This window comes from Neopelma chrysocephalum, unplaced genomic scaffold, assembly GCF_003984885.1.
Source record: "Neopelma chrysocephalum unplaced genomic scaffold, ASM398488v2 Primary Assembly neopelma1_303, whole genome shotgun sequence".
NCBI lineage: Eukaryota > Metazoa > Chordata > Aves > Passeriformes > Pipridae > Neopelma > Neopelma chrysocephalum.
The window spans coordinates 794,421-811,870 of record NW_020897965.1 but is presented as its reverse complement, the minus strand read 5'-3'; the positions used below and the strand labels follow the sequence as shown (position 1 = coordinate 811,870).

Sequence of the window (17,450 nt, the reverse complement as noted above, 5' to 3'; positions counted from 1 at the left end):
ATCCTTATTAACAATTTTCAATTATAAAGTAAATCAAATGTAACAGTCTACATGGGAAATCTCAGCTCATATTCAGGGATACTGAAGACCTTCTGGAAGGAAAAAAATTGGGTTAAACACCACAGACAAGCTTCTCTAGTCAGCAGAGAGACCTGTCCAGTGGTCTGCTGACAACCACTTACAACCCCTGGCCTAAGCACCGAGCAACACCCAGGTGCAGGAACACCACGTGCCTGGGGGCCACAAGCACAAGGCTGTTCATTGCTGGGCACAGGATTGATTTCCCCTGTTTCTGTTCATTTCTTGAACGTCTTCTCCCCAGAGCACCCTTTTGTCCAATGTGAAGGTCCTCTGGAGGGAACCTGACATGAATTCTTCTCATCTTTGCCCTGCTTCTGTTGTTAATAAAGCCTGAAGAGCAGATGTTCAACACAAAAACTTAATGAGCACCATTCTCAGCCAACAAATCCCACTGACAGCACCTAATCCGGGGGAGCACCACATCTCCTCACCACACTGCCTTTTCACAGCCTGAAGAACCTGTCTCGCTGCTGTCCGGGAAATATTTGTCAACCAATGACACAAGTGCCAGAGGCCCCAACTGCCAATTGAGTGGCCCCTCAATCCCACATGACAACCTCCAAACCCAGCGGGCACTGTGGGACGGGGAGTAGATCCTCCCTGGTTGCTCTCAGCCTCAGAGGAGATCCCTTCTGCCCAGACTTCTCCAGCATTTACTGCCTCCACCCCTTCAAATTTCCCCGATAGCAAACCAACCCTGTTGCTCTGACAGTGAAACCATGAGGGGTGGATAAAAAAAGCACTCATAAATCCTTTCTCACTCTGGAAATCAACCGGGTTTCTCTTCTTGGAGGTACTAACATAGCAAATCTACAGCCGCTCCCAGCCCTCCACCCCAGCACTTCTCTGAACTTTCCCCAAACCTTTCCCACATGAATCAATCTGAAGACAAAGCTGGCAAAGCCTTCCAGCCCCCACCAACCAATTCCACCACCGTGCCATCGGGTCCCATTTCTGTGCTTGTCTCCAAGTGCACCAGCAGAGCAGCTCCCAGCACATCCACCGGGAGAGGGGCAGCTTGAATGACCCTCTGTGCTTAGCTGGAGTGAGGCTCTCAGCTGTACAGCTGCCCAGCTTCTCCTGGAGCAGCATGGAGTGACTCTGCTCAGCACTGTTCATTTTATTCTAGGCTTGCAAGGTTTGGAGATTGGTTCAGATAAGCATCCTCAAGCTTGCACGTTTATCTGCACCATCTCCCAAACAGCTTTGATCTGCAGGATTTGGCTGCAGCTCTCAAAGCTATCTTGAGAAAGCTTGTTCTGGGGAGAGTCATTCTTGTGATTAACAAGAAAAAGCTTTCTTAGTGGCTTTGAGCATTTCCAGCCCTGGCTGCAGCCAGGGAGTGCAGCAATGTCTGCACACAGAGAGAAGGGAAAAGCCAAGTGAGCTCCTCCTTAAAACTTCACTTGGGCCCAGTTGCCATTTCAGCTAAAATCTGAGGTCCGTTATTTTAGCTTGTTTTTTTCCCCCACTTTCTGTTTATGGGTCACTTTACATCATCCATGTCCTATGCAGAACTCCCAGGAGAAAACCTGGCTGGACTGACCAGGGAAGCAAGTCACTTGATGGGCTGGGAGAACCAGGGGAAAGGATTTGTCCAGTTGAGGGCAAGTTTTAAAAGGCACAATCTTGAATTCAATAGCTGAAACCAACAGCCCCTCTAAAACCTCTAATGAAGGAAACGAGCCACACGTAAGGGGGTGTTAATGGAGTCAGATGCTCATTTTCCAGTTCACCTTCTGCTTGGCCAAACATTAGGAAATATTGTTGGACTGAAAAGTGTCAAATGTAAGTCCTGCTCTTTAAATACCCCAGTGAGGATCCCACCATGCTCAGCCCACCTTCACCCCATGCAAGACCTCTTCCTTGTGAGAACAACCAGGGAGGAAGATGGTATTAAGGAACAGGAGGAAGTACAGAATTAGCAATGGAGTTTATAGCAGGGAAACTACCCTGAACATATCCTGCTGCCCTCACATAAAAGATAAATACGCATTAAAACAACCACTACTCAGGGAGGGGAAAGAAGTGTGAACAGCAAAAATATGTACATGTGTTTTAAATAATTCTTTTTAATTGTTGAGGCAGTAATACTTGGTTCATGGAACTGCAATATACAGAGAGGTGAAATAAATAGCTTATATATATATAATATATATAATATAGCTGGTTTTAAAATATTCCCTTATCATTGGTGTACTAGGTCATCTTGTAGTCACTTGAATGTATTTAGCAGCATTCTCCAGAACTGAGCATAATGCAGGATCACGGAGCCGTGACACCTTATGTCGTCAGAAAGGTTACAGAAGATCCATGCGTCGAGAACTCCACAGAAACTCACTCACTGCAGCACACACCATCTTGTCTTGGGCCAGCGGGCAGCAGACAATAAATAGATTACTGCAAAACCGGCACTTTTCGGGGCAGGGTCTCAGTAACTTTGGGAAAGAACTTTGGTTTTCTTTGGTTTTATTTATTTATTTTTAATAATTACTTTTTTTTTTTTTCCCTCTGGGGATATGCTTGAAAAGTTGTCCTTTCCAAAAAGCGAAATAAGCACCTGTGTGTCATCAACAACAAGAAGTCAATTTAAATAGAGCAGTTCATTTTGTTTTTCAAGTCACAATAAATCCCGGACAGCTTTCCCCAGCATTTGTCATCTAGTCTTTTATTAATTTTTTTTATTTTTATTTTTTTTAAACACAATGTACAAAAATAGAGCTTCTTCCTTATTTTTAATGTAAAAATATTCCTCTGGTGCAGTTTTTTTTTTCTTTTTGTGGTTTCTTATTGTGACACTGTTTTTAATCTATTTTTAACTGGGGTTGGTGGGTCGTATTCTCTTAGTCCTCTTGGTGACTGTTGTGTACTTGAAAGGTTTCTGTATCTCCACTTGCCCCTTTGGGTACCTCTTCATAAAATGTACATCTTGCTGGTTTTCCCGGGTCTTGGGCCCTTTCCGTGGCCTCCCTTTTTTGGTGAATCCAACATACCAGCCTGAATATTTTGCAGACATCAGCGCTGTGTAGTTGTTTTCTAGGACTTTTTCAATGAAAACACACTCCTTACTGGTGCCATCAGGCTGGAAAAGGGAAAAAAAAAAGAAAAGAAAAAATTAATTATCCAAATGCAAGCTCAGTGACCAAAACCCAATTTGGGATAATAAAATCATCACATCTGAACCTCTTTTTTTGGTTCAAACATTGTTAATAGGAGCTGTAACAAGCATCAGCTGAAATAGATTTTTTTTTTTTTGAAGCATGAAAGCATGAGGTCATAATTTCTTTTTTTTTTAAATGCTCTTATCCAAGGAGAGAAAGATTTTTCAAAGACAACAGTTAAGTTTATCCAGTCCAGCTCCTTCACCTGCAAGGAAAGCAAGACATGTAGCTTTGCTTTTTCTCATTAGGTAAAGAGGATGAATTGAACTCATGCCAGGGAAACATCACAATCAGCAAAAAACCAACCCCAGAATGTCCTATGGCCCAAACAACAGCGTTTCCCTTTCTACCACTTACTTCTGGTATGTTTTTGGAAATACCTCATGGGCTTGCACCCATAACTACCCAGATCCCACTAAGATCATCACAAGCTTTAGTTTAAGCCTTCACAGCACTTTGAAAACTCTCTCCCACCACACCCCAGGGTGACACCAGGCAGATGGACCATCCCTGGTGCTCCAGGGGTGAGCCAGAGGGGTGATAGAGCCATTGAGGTTCCCGACCCCACTCCAGCTCTTGGGACCCTGGACAGCCCTGAAGTCAGTGGTTATTCTGGAGACTCTTTGCACCCCAGGCTTGGCTCTGACTCACAACCCAGAGTGACACCAGCAGGGGAAGGGGCTGTTCCCACACTGGAACGGTTCCTAGATGAGATGGCATCCCACTGGCATCCCAATGTGCCTGTGGCTGCAGGACTGCATGGCAGCAGCATTCTCAGCCACCAGACCCACCCCAGCTCCACTGCCAGAGAGTGGGACATGCCAGTACTTGATTTACACCTCCTGTGTCACAGGGTAGGTTTCTGTTTGGAAGAGGGTTTCATTTCTTGTTGCACATGGGACACGATCCCTCCTCTTTCCCAACATTTCAATCTCAGACTGAAAACTGCCACCCAAAGCTCCAGGAGTGGGCTCAGGAAGCCACATCCCTAAAGCACTTTCCTCCTCGCAGAGGGAGACAGGATTAGCACTGAGCTTCTGAGCATCACTGCTGCTCCCCAGCCGCCCCACAGCTGGGACTCCTTTCCCCATGGAGCCACTGATTGGAGATTTTGGCAAACTGGGCTCAGTTCAGCTTGAAAATCAACACTAATAGACCTAGAACTGGGCTTTGAATGCAGCAGAATGGATCTCTGCATTTGGAACTCTCACTTACACAGCATATGCAGCACTGGAGGGAATCACAGCATCACACAACAGCATCTTCAAGTCCTTCAGCACAGAGGAAATTCTTCTCACCCATAACCTTCTGTCAGAAAACATATTTTGCCCTTTAACTGCTGAGTTACTTGTGCTGCACCTAGAATTTCACATGTTGTCATGTGCACCAGTACTTTGGTTTATACATGAAAAGACATCAGGGAGTAGATACAGCGTAACTGTGATAGGGACCATCATACAGGACCAATGCTCAGCAAAGCCAAATGAAGATTTCCATCATAATATTAGCCCAAGACAGCTCCCCACTGTCACAGAATCGCAGAACATGCTGAGTTGGAAGGGACCCACAGGGATCATCCAGTCCAACTCCTGGTCCTGCACAGGCCCATCCCCAAGAGTCACCCCCTGTGCCCGAGAGTATTGTCCAAATCAAATGAGTTTTTCAGTACTGCAGGTATACCTATGCTACTATTAAACTCTCTCCACCCAAATAGTGTCAGACCCTCTCAGTCTTCAGCCATTTCAATTGTCATGCCCCAGGGCACACAGAAAAGCCACAGCAGCATGACCAGCTCAGCCCCTGAGTGATGGTTGGTCTCAGGCTCTGCTCAGGGGTTCCTCTGGGCACAGAGCTGAGCCCTGCATCCCTTTCCCAAGGACAGGTCAGCCTGCTCTTCCAGAGAAGCCTTCCTAAAGAGTCCTGCACAACCACAGTGGAGTTTGGTGCAGTTTGTGGGAAGGGCAGGGGATCGTGAGACAGGAGGGAAACCCTCCAGGCCATGCTGCTCAGGCTTCCCTGCACCCCTGATCCCCAAAAAACTGTGCATGAGCTACAAACAGAGCTGCATGATGGGAACCACTGGGCACGATGACCCAGGCTGGAGTCACACAGGCAGCAACAGAGGATGGCTGGTCATTGCCAGCCCCCAGGACCAGCCATCCCTCCATGACTTAATGCCTTTAGCAGAGCTTCAATTCCATCCGTGCAACAATATGTGATGTTTGCCCTAAAGCCAGTAATGCACATCCTGCCTAAAGGGTTTCATTACCAGGGTAGGTTTCATTAAGAGGGCAAAGGAAATTCTGGCAGCTTTTGCAACAAATATGCTAATTCAGGGCCTGCACAGGGGCTCTGCCATAGGACCAGCAGCCTCCATCCCAGACAGGCACAAAGGTCCTCATTTTACCATCCACAACTGGAAGCTCACAAACACTTTAATGAACGGCAGAACTGGGCAAAGCTCAGTGGTTCCAGTTCCTGGGGGGGTCATTCTCCGAGTCCTGGGTTTGATCAAAGCCACATGAGTGGGAAAGGGGGAAATCAGTCGACACCACGGGGTTCCACAGGTTTCAATGGGAAGCCATAAAACCAGCCCCAGGTTTCTCAGGGCTCAGCCCACTACAAACCCTTCCCCAATGAGTGGAGAATTTTTAAACAATACCGTGGCTGAGATTCAAATCCACCCAAACCCAGGTGCTGGTGAACCGACCGGACCCATACCACAGAGGGAGCAGGTAATTGGAAGGGCTGTACCCCCATGCTCATGGAAAGGGACTGGACTTGAGCCCTGACCTTGTTGCTAGGAGAATTAAGGCTTTTTCATGCAATTTGGGAGGTTTCTGCTTGTACTGCAATGTCAGTTTCTCATGAAAAATGAAGACTGGAATGAAAAGAAAACATATGTAGGAGGGGAAACTTATTCTATTGATAACAAAAAAGTATTTACTTATACCTTCAAATTTGCCGACAGAGCCTAAGACGGAGACAGGAGGTGGAGGAATAACAAGGTGCAACTTCAGGCCAACCTCAGGGCTAATTTGAAGTAAACAAGGTGCATGAGATAAAATAACTTCGTTCTGGAAGAGGAAGAGCTAAATGATTTGATAACATGAAATTGCAGTAACATTTACAAGCACCTTGAGATAAATCAGGATAAGGGCCTCACTTCCCCAAACAGAGCATTCCTGTATGTGCTAAGACACGCCAGAGACAGACAAATGATTTTCAAACACTTAAAAGATAATTTTAGAGCATCTGTTATAATCTCCAATAGAATAAATCATTCACACATGTTACCTACACCACGAAGGGCTGGACCATCAGCAATCTGTTAGGGGAAAAATCAATTTATAAGGGTTTTCAATACTTTTTAATCATCAGGTGCCCATCACTTAAAATTTAATCATGTCCCTATTTAAGCCATAGCAAATCACCACTTGGGTCTGTCAGCCATCTCCTCACTCCTCCAAAGAGAAGGGGGTGGAAGAGAAAAGAGAGACAGCTTTGGCCAAGCATCACTCCCTGCTTCAGCCACAGGCTCACCCTTCCCCAGCAGCTCCCAGTGCAAATGATCCAGGGCTGCACCCTCCATCACCGACGTCAGCCAGGAGCTGCTGCCAAGATGCATTTCATACATATCGTGCTGGCAAGGATGCACCTTGCAGAGCACTCGCCCTTCAAAACATGGAGCTTTATGTTTTGAACTGATTCTTTACAATAAAGAAGTTCTTGAAAGCCTCAGAGCTGCACAGGAGCCATCTGGTCCAGTGGCCTGGCCATAGGATGGAAGAGGACCCACAGCCAACTCCACATGCCCATATCCTCGCAGGGCAGGCACAAGAGCTTCGCAGCCCCAGCTCCCTGCTCAGAGCAGACACAGAGCAAAGGCACAGCCCTGCTCCTGTGAAGGGCATGGGCTCTCTGCAGGTCAACACCTCTTGGCACCTGTGACGAGCCACCACCAAACTGCCAATTTTGCCCCCAGGGGCTGCTGCCTGGCCACACGATGAGGCCATGCCTCCACAGAGCTGACACCTTGCAGATCAGTTCTTTGCAGATAAATGATTCAGAGCATATTTAGTTTAAACACACCTCTACCACCCATGGGAAGATGTGGTATCTGTTAGCCAAATTTCTGATAAATTACTTATAAAATGCCTGATCTAAATGTCACCTTCCACAGACATGTCTGGGACATTGCCCAGGTCTGCACAGAGGCAAGAAAAGCACAGCCTGAGCAGCACGAAGTGCTGGCTTCCATCTTTGGAATAACAGCTGGGGAGCAGCCCCAGTGGCAGTGAGCCACTGCCCAGTGCCAAGGCAGCAGACTTGAGTGGTCCCAGTTTTTATTGAGCAGGGTTAGAGCACCAGCAGCCAACCAAGGCTCACCTCCAGTAAAGGGTATCTCAAGTCTTTCTACACCATGGACCAACTCCATCTCGGGTGCAACAGAAGCACAGCCGAAGGAGCCACACCGGAGCCAGGGTTCTGAGCACCCTGAGCTTACCAGGGAGCAGCCTCAGATTGTTTGTGCAGAGCATTTGGCGACAGGCTCTCCAGTCTTAAACGTGAAACATGTTGAACTGACACTAAAGCAGAATTAAGTGCCAAAGCATTTGCTGCTTCTACAATTACACTCCAGAGCGCTTTGGTGCTCCTGCTCTCTTTTTTATGACCCAACTTGGTCTTATTGTAGTTTGGCTTTCTCGTTTTAAGTTCTCCAAATGGAAAGGATCAAAGAGCTCTTTGTTGTCGTAGCAGGAGCGCTCCTCGGAGCGAGGCATTCCTGCCACGAACAGCTTGCTGCTCAGGGGGAATTCGCGGCAGCCTCTGTGCCACCAGCCTGAGCCAAAGCATTAGCAGGTGCAGCAGCCGCCTCCGCCTTCCCCCATTAGCCTGCCATACTAAGCCACCTGAGCAGCTTTTTATGGGAAAGGGAGGCCAGGGCAGGTTTTCTCATTTATGCTTCACAAATCTGGCTCAGTGGGCACCGGCAAATCCAAACTTCACTCGGCTTTTATAGCAACAATAAGGTCACGCAAGCGGCTCGGGGAACACCACAGCACGGGGAGAGATGCCTCCAAGACTGAAAGGTTTCTCTGTTTGCAAAGATCAGGGTACGAATTAAGCCCTGTGAGTGATGCTGTGCTAAGCTGTTGTTAGCTAAGCTTATGTTAAAACACTTCCCCCTCCTCAAATGCTGCTGCAATTAGGAGCTCTCCGGGTAAGTGACTGAAGGCACTGGTGATGTGCTGCAAATGAGAACAAACACCAAACCCCACGAAACACGTCTGTGACAACCCAGGAATGCCGGCTTGGCACAGGGCACAGCGAGACTCAACCCCTCAAGTGAGAAGGGTATGAGTCTCTGTCTAATTATCACCTTTCTGCCAGCTCAGCCCCCAGGCTCGAAAACTGTCAAACTGTGGTGATACCAGTCCTGCATACAAGGCAGAGCATCTATCTCTGCAAGGGAAGCAACCTCTCCTCCTAAAAATCCTGGAGCAGGAAAGTTACCACTCAAGCAAAAGATTTCCAAGAGGTGCACACATCGAGGCTTTTTCAAGGAAAACCCCTGAAAACAGACCTTTACTACAACCATCCTTCCCTCCCCCTCCACAGACAGACAGACAGAGGGGTTTCCCACGCAGTGGCACCCCACTGTGCTGGATTTCATGCCACCCCCAGGTGTGAGGTACACCCACTGAGCTCAGCAATCATTTCAAAGAGCACTGAAAATTTCCTTCAAACTCTAGCACTGTTTGATTCACACAGTGCATTACATGGAAGAAATCCTGCCCTGCATTTCCTAAATTTCATAGCAGTGACAGCAGGGAAAAGGCTTGGGTTTTCAGGAGAAATACAGCTCAGCAGTCCCAGTGAGCCACTCCTAAAGCATCCTGAGCTGAGGACCAAGGGCTGGTGCCCCCAGAATCACTGATAACCCCTAAAAGCCCCAGAGCTGTTTACCCAGCACGTGCCCAGTGACATATGGTTTTCAGGAAGCACGTTCCTCCTCTGTGGTTTTGCACAAGCTCAGCTCAAAGTCAGGCAACACTCAATCTCCTCCAGATTCACTCCATGTGGCTTGGAAAATCCCGAGCGGAAGGAGGCAATGCAGGAGCTGTGTTAATGCCACAGCTTTTAGCACTGCCCCCTCTCCCCCTTCACACACACCCCCCTCTTTTAAAGGCAGGTCAGAAAACATGATGCTGAGGTGGGTACAGCAACTGTCAGAGCCAGCAGTGCTGGGGGAGACAGAACCTCCTCACCACACAGGAGATCTGAGTGCTCCGTCACCCCCATGCACTTTATGGGCATTATAAGGACAGATCCATCACCAGCATCCTGATGCTCAGTATCCTGGATTTATGACAAGGCATCCTGACCACAGAGACACCTCTTGACCCAAATGCACATTCCTGCTCCTAGAGCGGGCTGTAAATCAGGGAAGCCGCATCCATAACTGCCAAGAGTCACTCAGCTTCATGCGCGTTTCCTCCAGCTCTCTGCCCTCTGAACCTGCACAATCCTCCGAGGAAAATACTTAGGAGTCATGATGGGCAGTTCAATAAAAGTGTCTGCCAGCACAGCAGAGAGGTTAATTATGTATACAGGACATCTAAGTGCATTCACGAGGCAGGGGAAGTAACACAAAACCCGTGCGGAGGAGATTCTCCGATGAGGGCACCTCTCCATCCAGAGGCCCCGGCTCAAAGCAGCACTGCCCAGTTTGCCCCACCTGCCCACACACCCGGGGCACACCCCACCTCTCCTGACAGCAGGCAAAAACAGGCATGGTCTTGCACGCGTGGGACAGGACATCCAGGCTTGGCAGAGCCCTGTCCCTGCCCGTGCCAGACACAAGCTGCAGGAACCAAGGAAGGAAGAGAACAGTTTAAAATTTTTCTTTCCTTCTACCTTTCATTCCAAAATTCCACTTTTATAACTGAGTTCAGGACCCCTCACTTTGCCCTGGAAGAGCATTCTGTCGCAGGATAAACGTGAGGACGCAGAGATGAAAGGAGTCTCTCTAGGGATGAACCAAGCAAGGCTGAGGTTACACCAGGACATGCCTCCTAACCTGCTCCTTCTGTCACAGCCACATTTCCTGCCAACAGTGCAGCAGGGTGGCCATATCCGGAATTAGGGCAAACTGGGTTGGCTTCACCTGGAAAGATGTACATTTAGTTGATAGACTTTCCTAACTGCAACTCAGAGAGCTGCAAATACTATTAATGATGAGAAACATCAACTACTTTTTAAATGAGCTTTATTAAACCAAAAGAAAATCTAGGAAAACTTAAAAAGTCAAAACTGTGGGTTTCTTGCAGTAGGAAACTACTGCACTTCAGGAGATCTGAAACCACGGGCAGGTTTCAGATGTGCTACCTGAGCAGATCTACGGCATCTACCATTACCTGCACCTACCTGGTCCAGTTACATGAGTGCTGGGAGGTGCTACATGTGATAAGAGCTGGGAAGGCATTTTTGCCCATCTGTACAAAGCACAGCCTGCTGGTTAAGTGCTCTGCTGGGGTTTGCTGGGGTTTCTTTTCCAGCAGTCATTTTCAGGCCAATCCTGAATTTTCTATAAAAGCCATCTAAGAGCAGCAGCATATTTCGTGTAGGCTTGAATTCAATACACAGTTGTAGCAAGGTGGGGGTTGGCCTCTTCTCCCAGGTAACAAGCAAGAAGACGAGGAAATGGCCTCAACTTGTTCAGGTTGAACATCAGAAGGAAATTGTTAAACCTTGGCAGGGGCTGCCCAGGGAGGTGTTGGAGTCCCCATCCCTGGAGGTGTCCAAGGAAGGCCTGGCCGTGGCACTCAGTGCTCTGGGCTGGGGGACAAGGTGGGGATGGGGCACAGGGTGGGCTCCATGGTATTGGAGCTCTTTTCCAACCCAACTGATTCCATGATTCTGTGATATGGGAATTATGCCGCTACTGGAATTTTTTTTAATTGTTTAAAACATCAAGTCTAGATCATGAGTGGAACAGGATAATGGGACTAGAACAGTTGCTGACCCCATAGCAGGTCCTGGGTTGATCCCAGATTTATTCACGTTAAACAAACATGCACAGTGACTTTGTAAGTTCTCATCTCAAATGAATGCAATCTCATCCAGCCAACATTCCAGTAGTGACACCGGTTTCCCTGGGGCAAGTTTAGATTGGTGGAATTTAGAACAAAGAAAGGTCATTGATTGTCTGCAGGATGGCATTAGTTCTCTTCATGTCAAGTTATATTACTAAGAAAAGAGATAAATCCATGATCAAATCAAGTGCCATCCATAAAAATTGATCATCCAGAATTGTTCCAGCCTGTGAATGACCAACTTCCATCTGTACACAACAAATGCAAGGCTTGAGACTTGCCCTCCCTTAGGAAAGCTTAGTACCTTCTGGTATCCAAAAGACAATGTAAGAAAATTTCAAGAACAAAAATGTATTTGAGCAAGATCTACTTTTTTTTTACCTTAAAAGTAGGTTTTTAACAACCACATCAACTGGACTATATTTTGCTATTGTTGGAGCACGGGTTTTATTCTCTACTTCAAAATTAGCCTCTGTTTTCTCACTTCATCTCCAAAAACAAACTGAGATACAAGTAGAAATAGTCCCTGAAGAGCAGGACTGACATGACTGTGATCTCAGCTGCATCCACTTGAGGAAGACAAGGTTGCACTGCTTTGTTGCAAGTTAAATACATCCGTGTATTTGCTAAGTAACACTTAGGAGAAACTTCACCCTCAGCTTAGAAATGCTCAAGACCAACAAAAAATGGTGCTTGGGAGACGAGATGCTCTGAGGAAAGCAGGTAAATTCAACTTGATAATTGTCAGCACAAGATGCACACAGCAGCACACCCTCTCCACCCAGAGAGGGTGAGGCATGACCAGGGCTCAGGGATCCCCATCAGTAATTTTAATTAACATTTAACGTTAAGGAACTGAAATATTCCAACATGACACACAGCTGCAGCCACCCAGAAACACAGGGGACAGGATGTTAGCAGCTTTATGGTGACACTTGCTCCCTGAACACAGAAAGGATTAAATTAAATTATCACGTGGCTTTCAAGAAGATGGCATCTCTTCCCTGGAAGGGGATACAGAGCTTCCAGCCATGAGATAAGGAAAAGACTTAGAAGTCAAGCTTACAAGCTTGGTCTGCAAAGTGAACCCCGACTTTGCAAAGCTCAGTCTGAGAGAAAACGGGGGCTTCTTAGGAACACCCAAAGGAAAACATGGCGTTTCCTAAAGGGGAATCACACAGCTCTCTGTCCAGACACAGCCTGGACACACAGGGCCAACACTCACAACCTCTGCAGAGCAGCTGTGAGTCCCTAGCATAAAAATAATATAATGAAGAAGTTTGATTTTTTTTTTTTTAATAAAGGGACCTTTTGCTTTATTTCAGACCAAGCACTTAAAGTATTATGGTTGTGCGAAGAAGCTTAGGTTAAATGGAAATGTTCATATATGGCTAAAACATGACTACGAGGGCGTCTTGACCATGTGGCTTGGCCCATGAAAACACGTTTAAAGCATCGGCCCCATCTCAGATGTTTCCACTTGCACCCGAGGCAGCTCCTCGCAGCACTCACAGCTCACGTCAGGCACGGCTCCTCCACACACTGTGTGGATAAAGCCAAACCTTCTCCTCTACCCACTGTGTGGTTGAAGCCAGACCTCCCATCCTTGCTCATCCCGAGAGGATCAGCATCCATTCGGGGTGCTTAGAAAATTGTAAGGACTTAAGGTAGCACTTAGCACAGAGCGAAAATATTCACATTACTCTCACAAGATGCTAGGGCACGTCCAACCAGCACTGTCAGTGTTCTGACTGGCAAAGTACCTAAGCACAAACCCAACCCCAGCAGCACACTATGGGCATAAATGTACCTAATGTGCTCCATTTATGAAACCCGTGACATAAATGCATGAGACCACACAGATAAAATGTAAAAACAGCACAGACAAAGGATCAGCAAAGGGAAGGCACTGGCAAGTGCCTCCATGGTGACATAAGCCTCTCTCCCCATCCCCATCAGTGCCATGAACACCACAGCCTGCTGGCTCAGACAGCCTTCAGGGCTTTGGCATCCGAGCCTTGTGCACACACTGACTCAGTTCAGAACTGATGCAGTTTCAATCATTTGTGAAACAGGGGGGTCTTCCCCATACAAGCATGTTTTTGCCATCTCCTCAGCCTCTTGTGCCATGTGACCTCAAGCACTGCCAGCATTCCCCAGCCACCCCAGTTCTGTCCAAGAACTCTCCCATCACTCCTTCCCAAGACTTGCAGCTGTTCAGTGTTTGTCAGCATCCTCCAAATGTTCTCTGTCTTCTGCACAAGGAGCTTCCAAATGACCTCGACTTTCCCCATGATACCAAGATTAGTCACCTGTTGTCCCACACAACCACAAACCAACCTTCCACAAAACTCATTACCCACAATCACATCATTTTCCCCTCCCCTTCCCACCTCCACAGAAACTGCTGTAAACAAGTCATCACAAACACAGAACCAGGACAAGGCCCATTGCTCATGACGAATATTAACGCTGCAAAGGTCCAGCGAGTTTGCACGAACTCCCACCATTCCAAAGGGAACTGCTGCAGCCCTGGAGCCCATCCCTTTCTGTGCCACAGCAGCCTCAGTAGAATGAACACCAGAAAACAGTTTCGCTGGGCTCAATCATAAATGGCTTCTTGGGAATCATTACACAGAATCACAAAATATTCTGAGCTGGAAGGCACCCACAGGGATCATCAAGTCCAACTCTTAAGTGAACAGCCCACATGGGGATCAAACCCACAACGCTGGTGTTATGAGCACCAGGCTCTAACACAGTTGCACCATGCAGAGTCAGGATTCCTGGAGAAGCTGGCTGCCACTGCTCAAGGGCAGGAGCTATTCCAGTAGGGCTACTGCTCACCAGCTGAGCAAATCCAGCACAGCCGTACCCACCTCAGGCTGTGACACTTCATCCCTGTGCCTACAGCAGAGCCACCAAAGCCCCCTGGGGAAGGTGCATAGTGGGGTCTGGCCAGTCCTGAGCACATTACACCCATGACAAATTATTATGAGACGGCGTGATAACAACATCCCTATCATAATGTCCATAACATCCAACAGCCCCTCCTCGGGGAACTCTGACACATTTCTGGCACTGTAAAGATCTGAAACTGCAACAAATGAACCAGATGATACAAATTCCATCACATCTAGCATCCACAGGAGCTTGAATGCAATGTTTCAGGTCAGCCAGTAATGGGAAAGGAGCAGCTGTAGAAGGCTGAAGTGCTACCCAAAGGCTCATTATCAGAGAATCACAGAATACAGAGCTGGAAGGGACCCATCAGGATCATCCAGCCCAACTCCTGGCCCTGCACAGGACCATCCCCAATACTCACACGCTGTCTCTGAGAGCATTGTCCAAAGACTCCTGGAGCTCTGGTAGCCTTGGGGCTGTGCCCACTGCCCTGGGGAGCCTGGGCAGTGCCCAACCAGCCTCTGGGGGAAGAACCTTTGCCTGAGATCCAACCTGAGCCTGCCCTGACACAGCTCCAGCCATTCCCTTGAGTCTTGTCACTGGTCACAAGGGCGAAGAGATCAGTGCTGCCCCTCTGCTTCCTCTCAGGAGGATGTTGAAGACCCCAGTGAGGTCTCCCCTCAGTCTCCTCTGCTCCAGCTGAACACACCAAGTGCCCTCAGTGTCCTCACACGGCTTCAAATCAAGGCCCTTCCCCATCTCTGTTGCCTCCTTTGGACACTCTCTAATGGCTCAATCTCTTCCTTCCATTGTGTCCCCCCAAACTGCCCCAATGTTGAGGTGAGGCCGCCCCAGGGCAGAGCAGAGCGGGACAATCCCCTCCCTGATGCCCCAGGACAGGGATGTCCCTCCTGGCTGCCAGGGCACTGCTGACTCAGGGACAACTGGCCACTGACTGGACCCCCAGGGCCCTTTCCACAGGGCTGCTCTCCAGCCTCTCGATGATGTTTGGGGGGTTGAATGGAAGAAAAGAATTGCTGAATTTAGCTTCCACTTCTGCTTTTAATTTCATGAGAATCTCAGCTTCTATGTTTTCAGAACAATAATTCAAATTTTTTTCCACGGGTTGCAGGAAAAAAGCCTGATCAGGTAAATGCAGAAGATTCCAATGGCTCACCCAAAAGAAAAGTGGTTTTGTCATCTTATTGCTTTTAAGACCTTTACAATCTTGCAGGCCCTGATTCCAGATTTTTGGACACTTGAGACTGATTTCAAATCAGGTTTCCCTGTTCAAAGTATGGCAGGGTCCAAGACTGCTTGGCTTCAGGCTCCACTGAAGGCATTTATTTAGATGACTTAAACTAAAACAAACTCACAGGGGAGCAAAAGCCTGGGAACAACTCACTTCAAAAAAGGACCAACCTCCCCATATGAAGAACCGGATTGCAGTTCAAAACAAGATCTGAGTGAGACCCAGCAAAAGCCATGTCAAGTTTTGCTTTCAAATGAGATGCCAAGTCAGAATAGTTTATGGCTGAACATGCCACAGAGAGATTCACAAAACGCACACTATTAAACCCGACACCCCACCAATTCTGGTCATGTTTATGTTGCAAATTCAGCATTCAGCTCCAGAAATTGTTGGGTTTTACAAGCCCCTTTCAAGCAACCTGAGTACTGTGCAACTCTGGGAAAAAATCTGGATAAGCATCAAACCCCTGTAAAACTCAGAGTTCTGCCCCAAATCCAAGATGCAGTTAGGTGTGGTTTTAAACATCCAAGCTAAGGAGGGCAAACACCTCATCTGCTGCATTAGAGTTCCAAACTGCAAACCTCAGTGTGCCCCTGCCCTCGCCACACACCTCCCAGCAGCTCTGCAGCACACCCGGCTGCCAGGACAGCCCTGGCACACCAGGAGGACTCACACCCTGCCAGGCAGGACTGGGGCACATAAAGGGCACAGGGCTCAGAGCTCATCCCTAAGTCTTCTTGCCTCAGCCCCCTGGCCTGGAGTCTCCATCAACAGTGTTTCAAAGGCAGCTTTTCAAGAAATCTTAACCTCGACCTTGACCAAAGCCAACCGATGAAAAAGCTGCTCCAGGTATACAAGTAAGGCTTTGGAGAATCACCTGGTCTCTCCCACCCAGGTAAATCTCCTTGTCCTACAAAGGGTGGCTCCCACTGAAGCCCCTGGAGTTCCTGTAACACACCACATGCCCTCTCCCATGAGGCCAGAGGGGTTATAAAGGGCCAAGAGCACATTCAGGGGCACCTTCACTCCTTGATGCTGTCACAGTTTTTTAGCCAACTTTCCTCAGTAAACACACACATGCTTCAAGAAAACTCCTATTTTAAAGCTGTAATGTAAACAACCCCAAATTATTACTATCCCCTAAAGGCTACTGCTGGCAGGCATCAGTGATAAAGCTCTGCCAGAGCAGTCTGGCATCTAGCAACAATTTGTTTGTTGTCCTGCAAAAATACAGAGAGCCTTGCCATATGGTATTAGCAACTTTCTGGTAACATTAAGAAATATATTGGCTTGGAAAGCAGTTATCATACCAGAAAAAAATCTTATGTCTGAGAGGCAGGTCTATGCTGCAAGTGGCAGCAGCACAGTGGTGCTGGTCAGGGAGAGGTGGCCAGCACAGCCATGCCACCTCCAGCCCCCAGCACCAATGACATGCCCCTGGCACTGCCATGCTTTGGCTGGCACAGTTTTTTTTTCAGGAGCTGGACTATGCTTGAGGGCACAAGCTCAGCACTGCTTGTCAGTGCTTTGTGAGTGCTGGGAGGGCTCCAGCGCTGCAGACGTGGAATCAGCAAAGCTGTCCCCAGAAGGCACCCAAATTACCTGTCCCCAGTCTGAAGCACTGCCTCAGCCCTCCAACTGGCCATGGCTTCCTACCTTTCATCAAACACCTTTTCCCCACTGCTCACATTAAGCTCAGAGAAAAATTCTTTAACAAAAACAATACACACATACTACAATGATTTTGAGAACATGTGGACACCAGGTCACTGACAATTTTTGAAAGAAAACCTAAAGAGAGATGGTGCAAGTCAGCATGTGGATTTGGTGGGAAACCACCTATTTTATAGAATCACATGCTCTCAGGCTTCAATTCTCAGGAGCAGAACTGATGCAAGGAGCAGGTAGTTCTCTCAGGATACAACTTTAGTGCACTCACTTTCTGTACAGCTC

General features: G+C 47.7%; 1 protein-coding gene across 1 annotated transcript in view; it reads right to left on the bottom strand.

Moving 5' to 3' along the window:
- Window positions 1–2,137: 2,137 nt before the first annotated feature.
- FGF18 (fibroblast growth factor 18) overlaps window positions 2,138–17,450 on the bottom strand; it is a 76,846-nt gene continuing 61,533 nt past the window's right edge. Inside the window, exon 6 of the mRNA XM_027705032.1 lies at window positions 2,138–3,163. Coding sequence (XP_027560833.1) covers window positions 2,897–3,163 — 267 coding nt within the window. The 3' untranslated portion in view covers window positions 2,138–2,896. The remainder of the gene's footprint in view (window positions 3,164–17,450) is intronic.